At 40.3% G+C, this 17,768-nt stretch overlaps 2 protein-coding genes across 2 annotated transcripts in view; one reads left to right on the top strand and one right to left on the bottom strand.

Annotated features, from left to right (window-relative positions):
- The window catches only part of MRPS35 (mitochondrial ribosomal protein S35), a 48,461-nt gene extending 40,230 nt beyond the window's left edge, over positions 1-8,231 (top strand). The window contains exon 8 of the mRNA XM_052640170.1: positions 6,640-8,231. Within this exon, the coding sequence (XP_052496130.1) occupies positions 6,640-6,909 (270 nt within the window). The 3' untranslated portion in view covers positions 6,910-8,231. The remainder of the gene's footprint in view (positions 1-6,639) is intronic.
- A 3,007-nt stretch (positions 8,232-11,238) lies between these two features.
- On the bottom strand, positions 11,239-17,768 carry MANSC4 (MANSC domain containing 4). The gene is made up of 3 exons (XM_052641464.1): positions 17,540-17,768; positions 14,836-14,970; positions 11,239-11,894 (listed from the first exon to the last, which is right to left on the bottom strand). Exons 1-3 carry the CDS (start codon positions 17,766-17,768, stop codon positions 11,239-11,241), a joined length of 1,020 nt encoding a protein of 339 aa, XP_052497424.1.

Below are 17,768 nucleotides of genomic sequence, written 5' to 3'. Positions count from 1 at the left end.
ATGGTAAAGAATCTGGCCTGCAATTCAGGAGACCTGGGTTCAATCCCTGGGTGGGGAAGATCCCCTGGAGAAGGGAATGGCAACCCACTCCAATATTCTTGCCTGAAGAATTCCTTGGACATAGGTGCCTAGTAGGCTACAGTCCTTGGGGTTACAAAGAGTCAGACACAGACTAAGCGACTAACCACGCACGCACCCCCTCATTACCAGCTGCTCAGGAAATGTAGGTTATATACCCTATAACTTAATGAACAGAATGTGTTCTTCCATAACTTTGCATGTACTGTTCTCTTTGCTTATAATACCTTTTCAAACTGATCAGCCTTGCAACTTCATATGAATCCTCTAATAAACCTCACATGTGACCTCTCTTAGACGTCTCCTAGCTTCCTTTTCCCTGCCTCCTTCCACCAGTTAGCCTTCCTTTCATTGTGTTTATGGTTATTGCCTGTATGCACATCTGCCAAGCTCAATTAGACTGTGCAGTCACTGAGGACAGGATAGCGTATTTCATTCATCTTTATATTCCCAACATCTAGTACAGTGTCTATCTGGCATATTAGCTTTCAGTACATTTTGAAAAAACTAATCTGATTTGAATTGAATTCTTTGACATAACTCAGTTAAAAGTTTAGGTTTGGTAACTAAAATAGTCAGTAACTTTTTAATCCATTACAGATATTTAACCTCTTCCTATTTTTCATGATTTTTGAGTAACTTGGATTTTTTTAATAGTAAAACTGTTTTCTGTTCTCTAGCACAATGCCTTACTTGTAATCATGAGAAGTGGAATATTACAGTGATTCATGTCGTAGGCAAAGGGAGTTATAAATAAGATGGTAGAAGGTGGCATATTTGTGTGTTCAGTGAAACACATGCTTCATTGCCTTCTGTTGCATTGGAATTCATTGACCATTGCATGAAGTAGCTATTGTGTTTTTCCTTGTATTGAATTCAAGCTTACAATGAGAAGAAACATGATAGATTGAAATTATTCTTTTGTGTTTTATTTTACTGTGTTTCTATGTTCCTTGCAACATGTTCTACCACTGAGAAGCAGTATGATTTGAGACAGATTATTTAATTGCTCTGGGCTTCAATTTCCCATTCTGTAAAACAGATATGAACAGTACTACCTCATAGGGTTGCTGTGAAAGTTAAATGAAGTAATATATGTAAGGTGCTTTCTCATCCCCTGCCACTTGCCTCACCTTGGCCTTCATTCAGCTCTGAACATACTAAGCTCGTTCCTGCCTCCAGCCTTTATAGATACTTTTTCCTCTGCTGGGATCACAGCCTTCATCTGACAGCTCCCACTCAGCTCAACATTCCATATATTAGACTGGCAGTTCTAGGAGAGCACGGTGCCTGGGACAGTAGTTGTAGAACAAATAGGTACTGAGTAAGTGAATAATAGAGCTGACTGTGTGGACAAGAGAACAGGATCATGTGGAATGGAAGGTTGCTTCCTCTAGGAATGTAATCAGAGCAGGTTCTCTTGTGGTAGGCAAGGAAGAAAAGAGACCATATATACATATATGTGTTGTATACATACCTAAGTCGAATGGTGAACTGGTAAATGTTTAGTACTTGAGATATTAAAATTGAAGTCTACAAACTAATCAGACTCTGCCTAAATGATGATCAGTTTGAGCTTACATTGGTTATTTTTAAGTGCCCTCCCCCAATAATTTGAATATCTGTTGTTTATGCTTTAAAATTAATACATGCCAACTACTCTTCGAAGAAAAAGAAATTCTTTACAATTGCCCACTTCAATCCTGGGTGTAATTTCAGAAGCAATAAAAATTTGGCAGTGAATTACAGCTCAGGGTACAAAATTATATATGAAAGGTAATCATAGCTTTGCTTTTAAAAAATGAATTTAGAAGGACATGCACTGGCTAGCAACAGTATTGATTGATTTTCTTCAAATGTCTGAAGTGTCTAGTAATTTGCATGACAGATATTATGTGTGAAAGACCTGTGCTGTGCTTAGTTGCTCAGTCATGTCCCACTCTTTGAGACCCCATGGACTGTAGCCCACCAGGCTCCTCAGACCCTAGGGGTTCTCCAGGCAAGAATACTGGAGTGGGTTGCCATGCCTTCCTCCAGGGAGTCTTCCCAACCCAGGGATCGAATCCACGTCTCCTGCATTGCATGCGGATTCTTTACCATATGATGTCATCCATCAGAAAGAATTGCCTCTTTTTTTCTCTTAGGCAGAGATGATCACTGGCTTACCATTTTAATCCAATCATAATTGAGCTGGAGTGGGACTGGGTTACAGTTTTTTCACATTTTGTTCACCTGTGTCTCTTTCTCAAGCATTTTGTTTAGGAACTTGGTGAATCTGCTTCCACATCTCAAAGCCTGCTTAAGAGTCACTTGTGCCTTTGGGAAGTTTTGAGCTTAACTTGATAACCTCTAGCCCTTGCAGCAGAATCTAGCAGATAGATGTCTTGATAGGGAGACTGGTTGTGTGTTTGAAACAGGGCTTTCCTCTACTAGGAGTCTGCCTCCTAACCACTGCAAGAATACAAGAGATTTGCTTTTTAGAAGCTTGATTCAGCCTCCCGAGTTTTCCAGAAGTAGTACCAGAACTAAAACCAGTCATTTTTGGGACTCTTCAATTCCAATCTGTCACACAAACCCTGGATGACAGCTCAAAAACCTCATTTCTTTTCCCTTTTCCCAAGTAGAGTCCTTCCACATGGGCCAGGTGCCAGTCTCATACAGAATTGGAAAATGGTCTCAGGGCAGAAAATGGGTAGGTGTTTTCAGAAGGATGCTTCCCAGATCCTTGCAGCCCGAAATTCACATTCATCTAGTCCTTACTGATTCTGGAACTCTCTGGTATCTTTACTGCCTGGCTTTTTTTCCGGTTGAAGCCAGAGCAGAGGCAGGCTGTGACCTGTTTCATCCTATTTGAAAGTGGAAATCATAATGTAAAATTTTAAAAAAAAATTGGGAGTTTTTTTTCCCCTCAAGGATTTTATATCTGTACCTATTTAAGTGAAAAATATTCTGAAGTGACAAGCATTATATAAAATATTATTGCTTTTTTATCAGTTACAAAGACTAGAAGATTATTTTGGAATTGCTTTTTTGTTTTTCTTCATTTTCAGGATATTTTATTAAGGAGACATTTTACCAAGGTTCAGTAACAGAAACAAGTAAGGGTGCCGTTCTCAAGGGTAGTGAGAGTAGGGTGCTATCACACCCTGTATATGAAGGGGGGAGAGGGAAGTGCTGCGAGCTGTGGGTGGGTGAGCCACCTGACGGGGCTGTGGGGCGTGGTCCCTGTAAGGAGAGAGTTGGGAAGACAGCGGTGACCTCACTCTCCGTCATTCTCTAGGTCTCCTGCTGGTCCCTCCCATTAGCCAAACCCAGCCAGGAGCCAGAATTCAAGGGATTCCAGGCAGGGGTCCATTGAGATTACTTTTTTTTTGAAATTTAGTTATTTTTGACTGTGCTGGATCTTCATTACTGTGTGTGGGCATTCTCTAGTTGCGATGTGCGGGCTTCTCATTGTTGTGGCTTCTCTTGTTGGCAGAGCGCAGGCTCTAGAGTGTGAGCTCAGTAGTTGTGGCTCACAGGCTTAGTTGTACCATGGCATGTAGGGTTTTTCCAGAAGCTTTGGAAATCACTAGTCTTTTCATGACTTACTGGGTGGCAAAATGAGATCTGAATGGATGAGAAGCTATTTATAGCCTTTGTTTATCCCATTTAGTGTGAATATTCATGCCTGTTGCTAGAAAAGTAGTAGTCTGTCTGATTAGGGGTTGCTGCTGTCACCTTCTTTGGAGAGGTTACATAATTTATGGTGTATGTGCCACTCTGAACCATTCCCAGGTGACTGTGACCCTATGTTTAAATTCTGTAATATTTAGTTTTCTTATCTGTAGAGATGTTAAAATCTAATCCAGTAGATCTTAATACAAATTCTATTAATTACACATGTAAGTATTGAAGTACCAGGTATATAGTAAGTATGCAAATTTGGGAGATTGTTACTATTATTATCTTGGAAGTTATATTGAGCTGGGCCGAGTTTGGATCCTAAAGCTAGAATATATGGAAAAACAATAGTTTTGTTAATCTTGCAGCTGACAGTGACTATTTAGAACAGTAGAAAGTGTACATGTGTGCGTGCTGAGTTGCTTCAGTTGTGCCCGACTCTGCGAGCCTGTGGACTGTAGCCCGCCAGTGTCCTCTGTCCATGAGATTCTCCAAGCAAGAATACTGGAGCAGGTTGCCATTTCCTTCTTCAGGGGGTCTTCCTATCCCAGAGATCGAACCCAGGTCTCTTATGTCTCCTGCGTTGACAGGCAGGTTCTTTATCACTAGAACCACCTGGGAGTTGCAGTGGTTTTCATGTCACTGCACACATAGAAAATTCTCTCCTGAGATAAATGAAGGAGGGGGATGTTTGTGGGCATCCCTGCTACTCCCGGCTCACTGGGCACCTTGAGTGCCTAGGAATTAGTATCATGGCACAACTGTAAACACATCTTAGAGACCAATGTAGAATTGTATATACCAAATAATAAGGGGAAGATTAAAAATGTTGGAAATTGTTAGTGGATTTAATGTGGTTAGCTCCTCTGTTTAAGCATCTATTTCAAGTCAATTAAGAAAATCCAGATAAACCTAGGTGAAATAATTTTTTAAACAGTTGTTTCTTAATTGCTTACTTTCTAACAGTTCAGAATGAGATGGAGTGACTGTTTTGCTTAATGAGAGATGGAGTGACTGTTTTGCTTAATGCTTTATAAAATGTGTTCATTAAGCTCAGTTTATTTCACTTGTAAGTTAGAATTATGAAGAAACTCTGACACTGTCTTGAACATTTAAAGCATTGGCAAGAGTAGATAGGCCCAGTAATGTATTTAATTTAGGGCATTTACTTTGTTAAGGGGCTGACATTTATTCCTTCCTCATATATTACAGTGTTGGAGAAGGAAATGGCAATCCACTCCAGCACTCTAGCCTGGAAAATCCCATGGACGGAGGAGCCTGATAGGCTACAGTCCATGGGGTCGCAGAGTCGGACACGACTAAGCAACTTCACTATTTCAGTGAAAGCTAGGCAGGGTACTGTCATTCTGTCAGATTTTTTTTTTTTTTAATGTACAGACTTAGAGTTTGGCTGTTAGAAGTTATTTGCAACAAGGTTGTGGAGACAGAGCACCAAAAGAAATTATTCCATATTCTCCCTGCCCCTCTGCCAAGCCTAAAACCTCCCTTACCAGGCAAAAGGGGGCACAGAGTTGATTCTCAGTTGGATGAGATGTTTCTAGAACTTAAGTTGGAACATTGTCCTCAGCCATAAACTCAGCATAAGGAGGTGGGGCAGACACAGGGGAGCTGCGAGCGGAGACCCCGCTTCGGCTGAGGAATTTGGGAGCTGAGGAAACACTCTGTGTCTGTTTGTTTCTCTTGAAGAAGGGAGTCCACAGTTTGAAGGATTAAAGGAGGGTTTCTTCTTCTTGTGGATCTCTGTGGTGGAGGAGCTTCTTGCCGGGGCTTTAGTGATCCAAGTGGGGTTTGCTGAGTCAGTGGCATCCCGGTGGCTTGTTTGCCTTTGGCGGGGCTCCTGTGCATCCTTTGAGAGACGACAGATTGCTCCTGCTTCTCTCTTCTCAGGAGCTCTTGGGGCAGGAGTGGGGATGGGAGAGAGGCATGGCTGGAAATCCTCCTTCTTGCTAACTCATTTGGTTCCAAGGCGCCTTGGAGCTCTTGTCTGCTCAAGCTGTGGTCTATTTCAAGAGGAGTTTTCAAAGTTAGAATGTGATTTCTGACAGCCTTACAAACCTGCCTTCATTTTTAATACTTTAAAAACTTTATAATTTGGGGGATTTACCACCTTCAAATGTTGTAAGACTAGTGGCTCATTCCATAATAGCCTATGGCTCACAATACTGTTATGTGTTAATTTGGAAAGAATGTGGCTGGTATTCAGCACTTCTCTGAACCAGGGTGTATTACATATGAGCTGTGTTGCTTGATTTTTTTTTTCACAGAATGTTACATCTTCATTTAAATCATAAATCTGAATTATATTAATCTAAAACCTACCAATGTTCCCTAAAATAACATGGTAATACTTTCTGTAAGAAAAAATAAGTAGTATTGAAAATTATTTCCATTTTAGGAACAGAAAGTTATGATAATAACAAAATTCCAGAATATATAGTCATTATAACTAAAAATCACAAAACTTTATATTTTAATTTTTATTATAATAATTGGTCTTCCCCTTGGGATCCCCACAGGCATGTTACAAAGATAAATATAGTCTCCTTTCAGCTCTCATAGTTTTAACCTCAGAAATGTTTGCTGTGTTAGAGTTTAGAGTCTAGAAAGCTACAAGGAGTGAGTTTTCTGTGTCTTTTGGGAAACAGTCTTGCTTTGTAAGTGCCATTTATAGGGCAGATAAAGTATAAATTCTGTGGATAGAATTAGTGAGTGGTAACGAGGTATTCATGTAATAAGGGTGTGCAGCCCACAGCTGTTAGTGCAGGTAGGCAGCTGTACTGGATAAGGGAGGTGAATCAAGGTGAACATGCAAAGTGTTGACCAGACTTTGTCTTTGAGTAATAATTCTCAAAATCAGAGATTTTTTTTTCTTTTCAGAAAACTGAAGAGTGGGAGAAAAAGAAGACTGAAGCAGATATGGAAGAATATGTATGGAAAGACAGCTCCTCAGAAAAAAACATCCTGGAGACCCTTTTCCAAATTAAAGCTGCTGAGAAAAATCCAGAACTAAGTAAAGAGGAGCTCCTTAGTACTAAAGAAGTTGAAGATTACAAAAATTCTGTTGTTAGTCTTAAGAATGAGGGGGACAATGAGCATACCCTTTCTCAGTACAAAGAATCAGTGAAGAGACTATTACATTTGACGTGAATTATATAGAAAAATTTCCTTGATTTACTAATTTTATGATACATATGTAATCATTAATTTGATATAAAGTTGAAAAAATTTTTTTAAAAAGCCATTGTTTGCCTACATTAGAGTTAAAATTATTCCTTTCATTCTAAGATACAAGGGCAATGATTATTCAAAGGTTTTCTTATATACTGGGGCAGTCAGGCTAATTTGATTCTGATTTCTTCTGGTCCTAAAGTGTTTGAATTTCATTTCTACCATAACCCTTTAGTATTCATACACACATATATACACACAATATTGTTCTTTTGTCACCTGCTCTTTCTTTCTCTACAAATCAGTACTTACTGGTTGCTTTTGAATAATGATTTTGGTTATTTAGGAAGTTCGGCTCAAAACCCAGTTCCCTGACTGCAGTTTAGTGTTTTGTCTACATAACTGCTACCTGCCTAGTGCGGTTTTTGCAGATGCTGATTCTGATTAGAAACAGGTTCTTGGCAGTATTTTCTAACCTAAGAAGTTTGTTCCATCCCTCTGTTCTGGGATCACGTTATGTTGATTCAGTTCTGTTTAGCATCCTGTTTCCATTTTCTTTGGCTCATTTCTCCAAGCCCAGACTTGCAGAAAAGTGGAAGTGGAGGTTGACCGATATTCACCTCTCTGGAAGCCCCAGCTAGAACTTCCACAGCTCAGGAAAGAGATAAGATATAAAGACCTTTAATTGGAATAAATGACAGTGATCAGTGCCCTAAGAAACATTTCATTCCATTTAGCTGTCAATTGAATACTTGTAAATATATCTGTGAGTCATTTCTTACCACTTTTAAAGTTGTCGACGAGTAATTTAAAATTGAAAGAAAGGAATTATGGAGGCTGTTATTTGCTTAAAACTTACATTGCTTAACAGAATTTGAGAATATAACATGCTAAAAGGAATTTCAGAATAGTTTCTCAAAAGATGTATATAAATTGAAGGTATGACTTGGTATTAGCAAGACCAAGAGTCCATAGGTTATGAAGGATAACAGTAGAGCTTCAGGTTCCATCCTCCATTGGATGGAGATAGCGAATAAAAAACAAAGTAGATACAACTGAACTTCTCGATCTGATTTAAAGCATATGTAAATGTATCAAAACGTTACATTTCTTAGAGACCTAAAGAGTTATGGAGAACTCAGATGCTGAAACAGGATTGAAGAAGGAACATAAGAACAGTAGAAGCTAAGGAGAGGTGGTTATTTGGAAACACGTGGAGAGGTGGTCATTAGGGTCCTCAGTCCTGGAATAGTATAGTGCAGATCGAAGCAGGAGTAACGATGTGTAATAAAGATTTTCACTTTGCCCAAAGAGATTCTGGCCTCTTCTGTCACCTTCTGGGCGGTAATCTGTCATACCTTATGGAAGTGTCTTTGTTTAGGGCAGGAATTGGTCACAATGGATTTTAGGGTGGGGCTAGCTACACCTGATAGTCTTAGGCATGCTGGAAAAACCAACCGTGTGTTTTAGGGTTGGGGGTGCTTTGAGTCTCTCAGTAAATCAGTCCACCTACCAGCTGAGATCAGCTGCCCAGGTAATTGATCAGTCAGGTATATCTGTGTAACAGAGCTTCGACAAAAATGTAGAACACTGAGGCTCCAGTAAGCTTCACTGGTTGACAATACTCTGGACATATCGTCATACACTGGTGCTGGGGGAGTCATGCATCCTGCTTCCACAGGGAGAAGACAGTGTCTTACAAAGTTCTGAGTGTGGAACCCCCCTGAAATTCATCCTAGGTACTTCTTACCTTGGCTGATTTTAATCCATATCCTTTCCCTATAGTAAACTGTGGCTTCCCTGGTGGCTCAGATGGTAAAGAATCTGCCTGTAATGCAGGAGACCTGGGTTTGATCCCTGGGTTGGAAAGATCCTCTGGAGAAGGAAATGGCAACCCATTCCAGCATTCTTGCCTGGAGAATCCCATGCACAGAGGAAGCTGGCAGGCTATAGTCCATGGGGTCACAAAGAGACATGACTGAGCCCTAACACTTTTGCACTTTCATAATAAACGGTAAGTATAACAGCTTTCATTGAGTTCTGTAAATTCCTCTAGTGAAGTACAGAACCTGAGAGTGGTTTTGGGACTTGCCATCCCCCAAACTTATAGTTGGTGTCACAAGTAAGGGAGATCTTATAGAAGACTGTGCCGTTTTAACCTTTGCAGTTTGACTAACTGAGCAACTGATTTGAAGACTCTTAGGCTGTGGCATTGACACCTAATGGCAATATCTTAGGGCGGTAAGATTAACACTACAAAACTGCTGTCATTGTATTGTTAGCAATAATTAAACAGCACTATTTGTCCTTATTTACATTCTTGCTCTTTAAGCTCTTAATGGATCTAATATCACAATGAACGTAATGAATATCCTTTTAATGAGGTTTCTAAGGGACACTTTTTGCTATATTGATAACGTGATCACTTCTGACTTCAAACGTAAATTCCGTGGCTCAGAAGTTGCTTATACACATAGGCAACTAAAAAATGGGACAAACGTGTTTTCTTAATTGTAGGGGGCTTTAGTTTTCTCTTTGCATATTTTCTTTCCAAATTGGTAAATATATCACACAATATTGGACTTAATATATAGACTTTTCCCCCCAAAGGTCTTGGCCAGTTTCAGTGTCAGAAAGATTTTGATAATCGTGGTTATTTCTTAAATGTGTGTAACAACCTTAGCCTTTGTTGTTGACTAAGCCCTGAAATCTTTGTTTCTTGAAAGTTTTAAATTCTATTCAGAAGTTCTCTTCAGTCCCTCTGACTTCCAGTAAGGACATGATTTCAGGTCTATTTGTTTTTGCTTCTTGGCCAAACTTTTGGGTCACCTTTACAGTTTAAGTTTCCTCTGTTTATCTGATGGTCAAAGGTAGAGACTGAAGAAGACGGCTAAGAATTTGTTTTCTTACAAAGTAAGTATGTTTTTCCTAAATTGTGGTCATTTTTATAAAAACTGCAATTTTAGGGAACAAATAAAATTCTGAAGGAATCTCAAGGAAGAAAAAAATTTTTTTAGTAACCCTAGTTTGTTGGGAAACCTTCAGACAATTTGTATATATTTGAAAGAAAAGTAACCCTTTAAAAGAATGTGTATACAAATCATAGCTTCCCAGATGACTTAAATATCTTTTTAGAGTAAATCTTGGTATTCCCTCTAAATTGCATGTTTTTTGTTTTTTTTTTTTTACTACCGTATTAAGAAACATATATGGGGAGGAAATGGCAACCCACTCCAACCCATTTTCTTGCCTGGAAAATCCCATGGACAGAGGAGAGTGGCGGGCTATAGTCCATGGGGTTGCAAAGAGTGGACACAACTGAGTGACTGAACGTGCACACACACACTTACTAAAAATAGCTGTTTAATGTCTGTGCTCCCATTAAAAAATATTTTCAAAGATGAGACTAAGGGTCTAAAGTTTAAGATCATTAGAGATGGTAATTTAGTTTTCTACACTTAAAGAGTTGGAGTATAAGATCTAGGGGGTGAGTCTAGTGTAAGGAGTGGACAGAGCTTGAAATACCTAGAGCTAGTATTTGCCCTGGGAAAACAATGTATACAACTGAGGAACATAAACTAAAACTCCCAACATTAATTCAACAGAAAACTCAGAAATCTCTGCCATAATTATTGAGAGGCATGTTTTAGAAAATGAAGAGGATGGATTAGGATTGAGAAAGATTAATCAATTGAACATAGAAAACTATATAAAAGATCAAGAAGCTTTTTTGCTCAAACCACTGCAAGATTTCATTAACATATGTGATGCTAATATGACCTTAATGGGAGAAAAATATTATGGTGTTTTCCTCCTCTATCTTTTTTCCACGCTCACTGGGAAAGTGGAGACTTGTAGTCCAACGGGGATTTCGAGCATGGACTTTTGAACCATACTGCCTATGAAATCTGGCTTTGCTACATACTAGCTGTGTGACTTTCAGCAATATGCTTCGCCTTTTTTCTCCTGTTTCCTCATCTGTAAAATATCAGTATGATAGTTAATGAAAACCCACAGAGTTCTAAATATTCAACAAGTCGATACACATACAGCACTTAGAACAGTATCTCCTATTCTGTGCTGAATAACTGCAGGGGTCAGAATTTTGAAGCTTGGCAAAGGGTACACTATTCAAGAAATGGATATAATCACAAAAAGCAGTTATGTTTATCAAACATTGGCCTTCTTTAGAGATTGGTATGAATGGGCATCTGTGCTTTATTTTTTTTTTTCTTTCCTTTTTTTTTTTTTTAACCAAATTGCTTGTCTTAAGCAAACAAAATGATACTCTTGAAAACTCACCTTTCATCAGTAAGAGAACTCCTTCCGATTGGCACATTTTTTAGTTTGCCTGGGTCCTGACTTTCTCTGCCCTGGTTTATACTGGCCATACTGCTGGATGACTACACAAGAGCAAAGAAAGATGACAGAGGTGCAGAGGGCCACAGGAACCAGCCACATCTTTGCAGGAGTCACAGGTGCCCCATCGGGTGTTGAGTCTTCATTCTCAGATGTATGGTTTCTGCTGTTGTACCCTTTGGTCTTGTTTAGTAATTGTTTACTGCTGTTGAGTTGGGAGGGACTAGGCATACGAGAAAGTTTTGTGTCTCTGGGCACAAAGAAAGGAGAAACAGTCTTGTTATCTGGATTGTTGACGTCAGTACTGGCTGACACCGTATTTATCTTTGTGGTAATGGAGTCATTCAGGGCAATGAATCTTGCCCAAGAGCCTGTGGTCAATTCCTTGGAATACCTAGTATTATTTGCGGTTGCCAACAAATCTTGATGTGTGGTTGGTGACGGAGCCTCTATTGATGGTAGCATTTGGTTTATCATGGCGGTTTGTTGTTTATCTAAATACATAGCTTTTAGAATCCTTAGTCTCTCCCATGTATCAGATGAAGAACGGGTATTTAGATACGTGGGCAGTGATTGTTCAAAAACCAGCAAGTCAGGATCTATACCTGAAAAATAAGTAAGGCATCGTTTATTTTTAGTTTAGCAGAGAGGGCCCTAATGTACAGTTTAGTGAAGTCCTGGATTTTGCCTCTCTGAGTTCCGAACTAAGCTAATTGCCAGTTCCACTAGTGCACATTTCTCCAAGGCTTTGAGACATACTGACCACATTTGAATTCTTAACTTTCTAAGACATCTTCTATTGGGAACAAACTTGGCTACATCATAGAGAAAACTTTGTATCTGCCAGGGCTTTTAGGCAACAATAGCAGCGTAAGGGCAAGAACTTCAGAAACAGTAACCATTTGATATGAGTAACATTTTAGAGTTAAACAAAATGAGCTATGGAGAATTATTAGCAGAGCCCTAAATCGCATCCCTTGGCAGTGCCTCCCGTCTTCTTCAGTGTTTGTCCTCTCTACTCTTATAAACTCCTTTCCGGCTGGCTTCAGAAACTGTTTCCCTTTCAGCCTCTCTTGTTCCCTCTCTCTCTCAGCACACCAACATCCACGTCCTTCATGTCCTTTCTGACTTTGTTTTGTGCTTTCTGTCGTGCTGTTTCCATCCTCTATTCTGCCAAAATTCTGCTTCTAGAGTGGTCAGGACCTTCCCTCTTTCCTGATTGCTGGGAGTCACTGCTTTGACTTTTCTCTTGTCCTTGACACTGATGGCCACCTCTCCTTGAATTCTTCTTCCGACTCCCTGCCCTGGGAGAAAAGTTACGACCAACCTAGACAGCATATTAAAAAGCAGAGACATTACTTTGCCAACAAAGGTCTACTAGTCAAAGCGATAGTTTTTCCGGTAGTCATGTATGGATGTGAGAGTTGGACTATAAAGAAACCTGAGCACTGAAGAATTAATGCTTTTGAACTGTGGTGTTGGAGAAGACTCTTGAGAGTCCCTTGGGCTGCAAGGAGATCCAACCAGTCTATCCTAAAGGAAATCAATCCTGAGTATTCATTGGAAGGACTGATGCTGAAGCTGAAACTCCAATACTTTGGCCACCTGATTCAAAGAACTGACTCGTTTGAAAAGACCCTGATGCTGGGAAAGACTGAAGGTGGGGGGAGAAGGAGACAGCAGAGGAAGAAATGGTTGGATGGCACCACTGACTCAATGGCCATAACTCCAGGAGTTGGTGATGGACAGGGAGGCCTGGTGTGCTGCCGTCCACGGGGTCACAAAGAGTCAGACACGACTGAGTGACTGAACTGAACTGACTCCCTGCATCACAGATTCCTTTGGCACTTTATCTCAGGCTGCCTGCGTCCCATATTTTCCTTCCTCTGTTGGTTCTCTCCTTGGTCCTAACTGGATTGCATGATTTCTACAGTCTTTAGTCCTTGGTTTTCTGCGGTATTTCTCTGCATTCCATATAACCTCTGCCCCGACCACACCCCCCAAGCTCCCCACCCCACTGCCACTGCCAAAAATGCTATCCTCATTGTCACTACTACATTGATGACCCTGAAATCCATGTGCCCAATTTTTTTCCCCTTTCTTGAGCTCTGATCTCATTTCTCCTGTGCACTACTGGATGTTCCCACCTAAACATCTCACATCACCACTGACATTTTCAGAACCATCATCTTATCTACCTCCTTGTCTTGTTCAGAGGCATCATCATTCTTCCATCACCCATGAGAGACTGCACTGCTAAGGGATTTTTGACTCCTCTGTTCTCTCTCTCCTTTTTTTTCTTTTTTTTTTTTTTTTGCCTGGAGGGATCTTACTTCCCAGAGAAGGGATCAAACCCGTGTCAATGCAGCAGAAGCACAGAGTCAACCACTGGACTGCAGGGTTAAGACTTCTTCTCTATCCAAAAACTAAGTGCTATCCGATCCCTTCCCAATATGCTGGTAACTATCCCTCTCCTTCACTGCAAGTAAAATCGCCTTGGTCTGGCCTGCATTCTGCTTATAATTTTCCTGGACTAAGATAACCAGACACATCACTCTAATGATAGCGTTTTATCATTAAATATCTTTGTTGTTTCCATATTTCTGACAAAGTCAAACCAACAGTCCACTCTGTTCTTTTGTTACCTGGCCTACCCTATCCTACCCATATTTCCATTGCAGCCCCAAACGTGTCCATACTGTAGCGACATCAGTGTTCTTACTCTGCTGGGGAGTGACGTAGACTCCTTACCTCTACGCCCTCTTCCATGAAGCCTCCCCTGAATAATTGAGCTTTCTTTTGCTCCCCACCCTCAACCTTTTGAGCCTTTGTACTTGAGGCAGTATCACCTATTTTTAATGGAACTGTATGTTTTTAACTGTGAGACTTCTTTCCTCAGCTAGATTAGAAGGAACTTGAGGGCAGAGACACAGCTGCAGTGATACACACAGCTTGTGGGCAACAAGCGCAGATCAATATCTCCTTTGTATTGTGATGGCAAAAATCGACCTTTGATGTTTACTAATCTGGACCCTGAGATTATATACATGGGCAAAGGACACTTAAATAATGTGTTTTTCTAAAGTAAAACATACTGGTTATCTTGGGACCAGAAATTAATATGTGGCAGTAAGTGTATTTGCCATCCCCGAATCAATCTTTGTAGAATCCTTGTATATAGTGTCAGCAAGCCTCAAAAGTGACATTTAGCATATTACTTACTTCTTGTATTCTTAACGACTGTAGTAGAAATACCTATTTTGGCTCCTGTTGAAGGCTCTTGGGATAAATGAAATACAATATTCTTGTTCAGTCACATATGATTTGTTATCTGGGACAAAGTCATCCTTGCCGAACATGCCAAATTAATGAGAATTTCCTTTTACTTTCTGCCTTGGAAGCCCCAAACTTTTCCCGACAGAGTTCACTGGAAAATAAATACTTAGAAATTCATACATGGCTTCTTCCAGCCAATTTCTAGGTTATTTGCCTCTACTAAAATATTAGACATTCTTAGAAACACATGCAAAATACATAAATCATTACCATCTGTTATGTTATATAAAATGGCACTGGTTCCAGGCTCCAATATGCAGCTGTCCAGGGTTGGGCAGTGAACATGGAGGCAGTTGACATTGTCATGAATAGGATCATGGAAGAAGACAGCCAGGTTACAGGACACTGAAAAGGAAGCAGGCAAAGTATGTCTGCTTGACTTCTGCAGCTTGATAAGCTCTGAGTAGCTTATGTTTCCTTCACAAACACTGGATTAACAGTTCATTGCAGGGCCTTTCAGACATCTAACTATGAACGGAGAGCAGCTATTTCTGTGAAGATGGGGAAATGCCTCTTCAAAAGAAAATACTGATTTGTCTTTCAGTAATCGTTTGTACATTCACAAGCTACATAGGATTACCTGGAATTATTTTGCAATCCAAGTATTTCATGTTCAGGAAAACTCAATTGACTACAAAAACCTGTCCCCAGAGGGGAGATTTATAATATCATAATATTCTAATCGGATGTTTACAGTATGAGATTTCCAGGCGTAATACCCTCTTGGAATGCTAAGGGATTCACCAGAGAAAGAAATAGGACAATAAATGGACAAATGCTATAACAGAAAGGGGAGTGATGGGAAGAGCAAAAACAGCACTGACTGTTGCTGGAAGAGGCTCAGGTGGTATAGAGGCAGCAGTGTTAAACATGACCTTGACCCTGACTGCAGGTGTGTGCCAGCCCTATGCTGCTAAGCTACGTCCAGTGAAAGCTAATCAGAGGAAGGGAGTAGACCGACAGGGTGGCTAGCGTTTGGAATTGTAGGGGGCATTGCTCTCCCCAGCTCCTCTTTTCTAAGGAGATTTGCTCCTTAAAAGGTATCATATTATTTCTGGATAACTTTTAAGTCAGATTTATGGAGTGCATATCTTCAGTCTTGTCATCCCTGTAGTGCAGCACAGATTTTCCTCCTGCTGCTGAATAGTAGGAACCGTGTGATAAGAAATATTCTTTGACCCAAAGGTATCAGCTTCTTTAATAAAATGAGATTACAGAGGGATAGTGTACTGTTACCAGACCTCAGAGTGTGCCTGCAGCTGCTGTGGAACGGTTGGCAGAACCTGCTCCGCTTCTGTGTAAGGCTAACTGTGGGGGTTACCTCTCCCCCATTACTTTTGGGACACCCCATGTTTCTGCTCTCTTTATTTTTCCAGGAGGAAGAATGAGAGAAAAGTCGATTAATAATTCATTGCTAATACATTATAGATTACCAAGACATTTTCCCTTGAGGACTGTGCTGTAAAGTTCAAGGAAAAGGAAGAAAGAACATCATTCCAATATAGACATCTGAATTTCTGATAAGAAAGCAGTGGATCCTGTAGGGATTAATTTTTTAAGATCTTTTACATTCTTCATGTGTATTTCAGAGTCCCAGCTCTGAGTAGGTTAGCTGCTGCAGGATGGTAGCATTTTGAAGTTCTGGCTTCCAGGTAAAAAGAGATGTGTGTTCGTGCCTTTTCTTCTGGAGAAGGAAAGCCACAACCCCACAAGACTCTAAAATCCTGCAATTCCAAATGGATGCATTTAGTATCTGTGAAAGTCCATAGTCCATAGTTTCCCTGGTGTGGAAAATAAGGTAAATTCATGGCATGGGAAAATGGGGAAAAGTTATCACCCCTCCCTCATCTGCTCTCAGTGAATGTTTCTGGGGTTATAAGCATCTGGAAGCTGAAATTTTGCTACCTTTTTCAAAATTCCCCTTTAATAAATTAATTGCTCTCTTCTGTGCCTGATTAAATTTGAGGGCTTAGTCTGTGACAGCTTCTTATACTGGGGTCTCTTGACAGTTTAGATTCTCCAAGGAGCTCCAACCTGCACCCTAGAAATCTTCGATGGATAATTGGGTAAGAGGCAATTAATGTCAGTATGAGACCACAGGAAGAAAGTGTGGAACAAGAGAATTATTTTAAAGTGCTGTGTCACTTTTGTTCTTTCCAAGTAGCTTTCAAATCTTGGAAAAGAAATAAATGAAGGCAAATGTAACTTGAAATTCTGTAACAATGAAGCATTTTTCTAATTACAGGCCTTGATTGTATTATATGAATGATATTTAACCCTGATTCCACATCTCATACCCAAAAAAATTACATCAGGGTATTTTGTAGATTTCTTTCTTCCTTCCTCCCTCCCCAACTTTTGTTTCTCCCATCCTTCCTTCCTTTCTTCTCTCTTCTTTGCCTTTCTTCCTTTTTCTAGTTGATATATATCTCCCTATTTCTTTCAAAACATGAATCACAATCTAAATCCTATTCAATACATTCCCATATTTGGTGAACCCAAGCGAGCACATTTCAAAACTGTGGTATGATACTAATATCACCAAAAGAACTTTGAAAAGGAAATTATTATAAATTCTTTTGGAATTATATATGCTGTATTCTGGGCTATAGAAATATTGTTAGTTAGCCCTCAAGGAAGTATTTTCATGTAGCACTTTAGTGAAGAGAAGTGGTTCTCTGTTACCAGCAGGTTCACTGCCTCCTGGGTCATTGCTAGATTTATGAAGCAAGCTGGCGCTGACCTCAACTGCAAAGTCAGTCTCAGTGTCTCTCCCTCTCTGCCCACTGCCTCCTTCCGCGCATCTTCCCTAGTGTGGGTCAGTTGTTCACTGGACCCTCTGCCAAGGGCTCCTTCCCCAGGTCCTCATTTTAGAAGTTTGCCCTGATTTTCTCAGGTTATCATGGACACTTACCATCCTTCCTAAGACAGCAGTTCCGACTGCACTTCTGACCGGTGTTTTCAGAATAATACCTCAGGAACTGGGCCCCCAGCTTCTGAGACTCCTCCAGGTCAATCAGAAGACCTGGGAAGCGACGGATCCAGCAGTCTCTGTAAAACATGGTGGGCGAGCAAAGAGAGTTTGAGGTCCCCCCCATGCTCAGGAGCAGTATCACGTCTGCTGCTACCACCACCGCACGCAT

The sequence above is a fragment of the Budorcas taxicolor genome, chromosome 5, assembly GCF_023091745.1.
Source record: "Budorcas taxicolor isolate Tak-1 chromosome 5, Takin1.1, whole genome shotgun sequence".
Lineage (NCBI taxonomy): Eukaryota > Metazoa > Chordata > Mammalia > Artiodactyla > Bovidae > Budorcas > Budorcas taxicolor.
The sequence above is the reverse complement of the archived record's forward strand: the minus strand, read 5'-3'. Positions and strand labels throughout refer to the sequence as shown.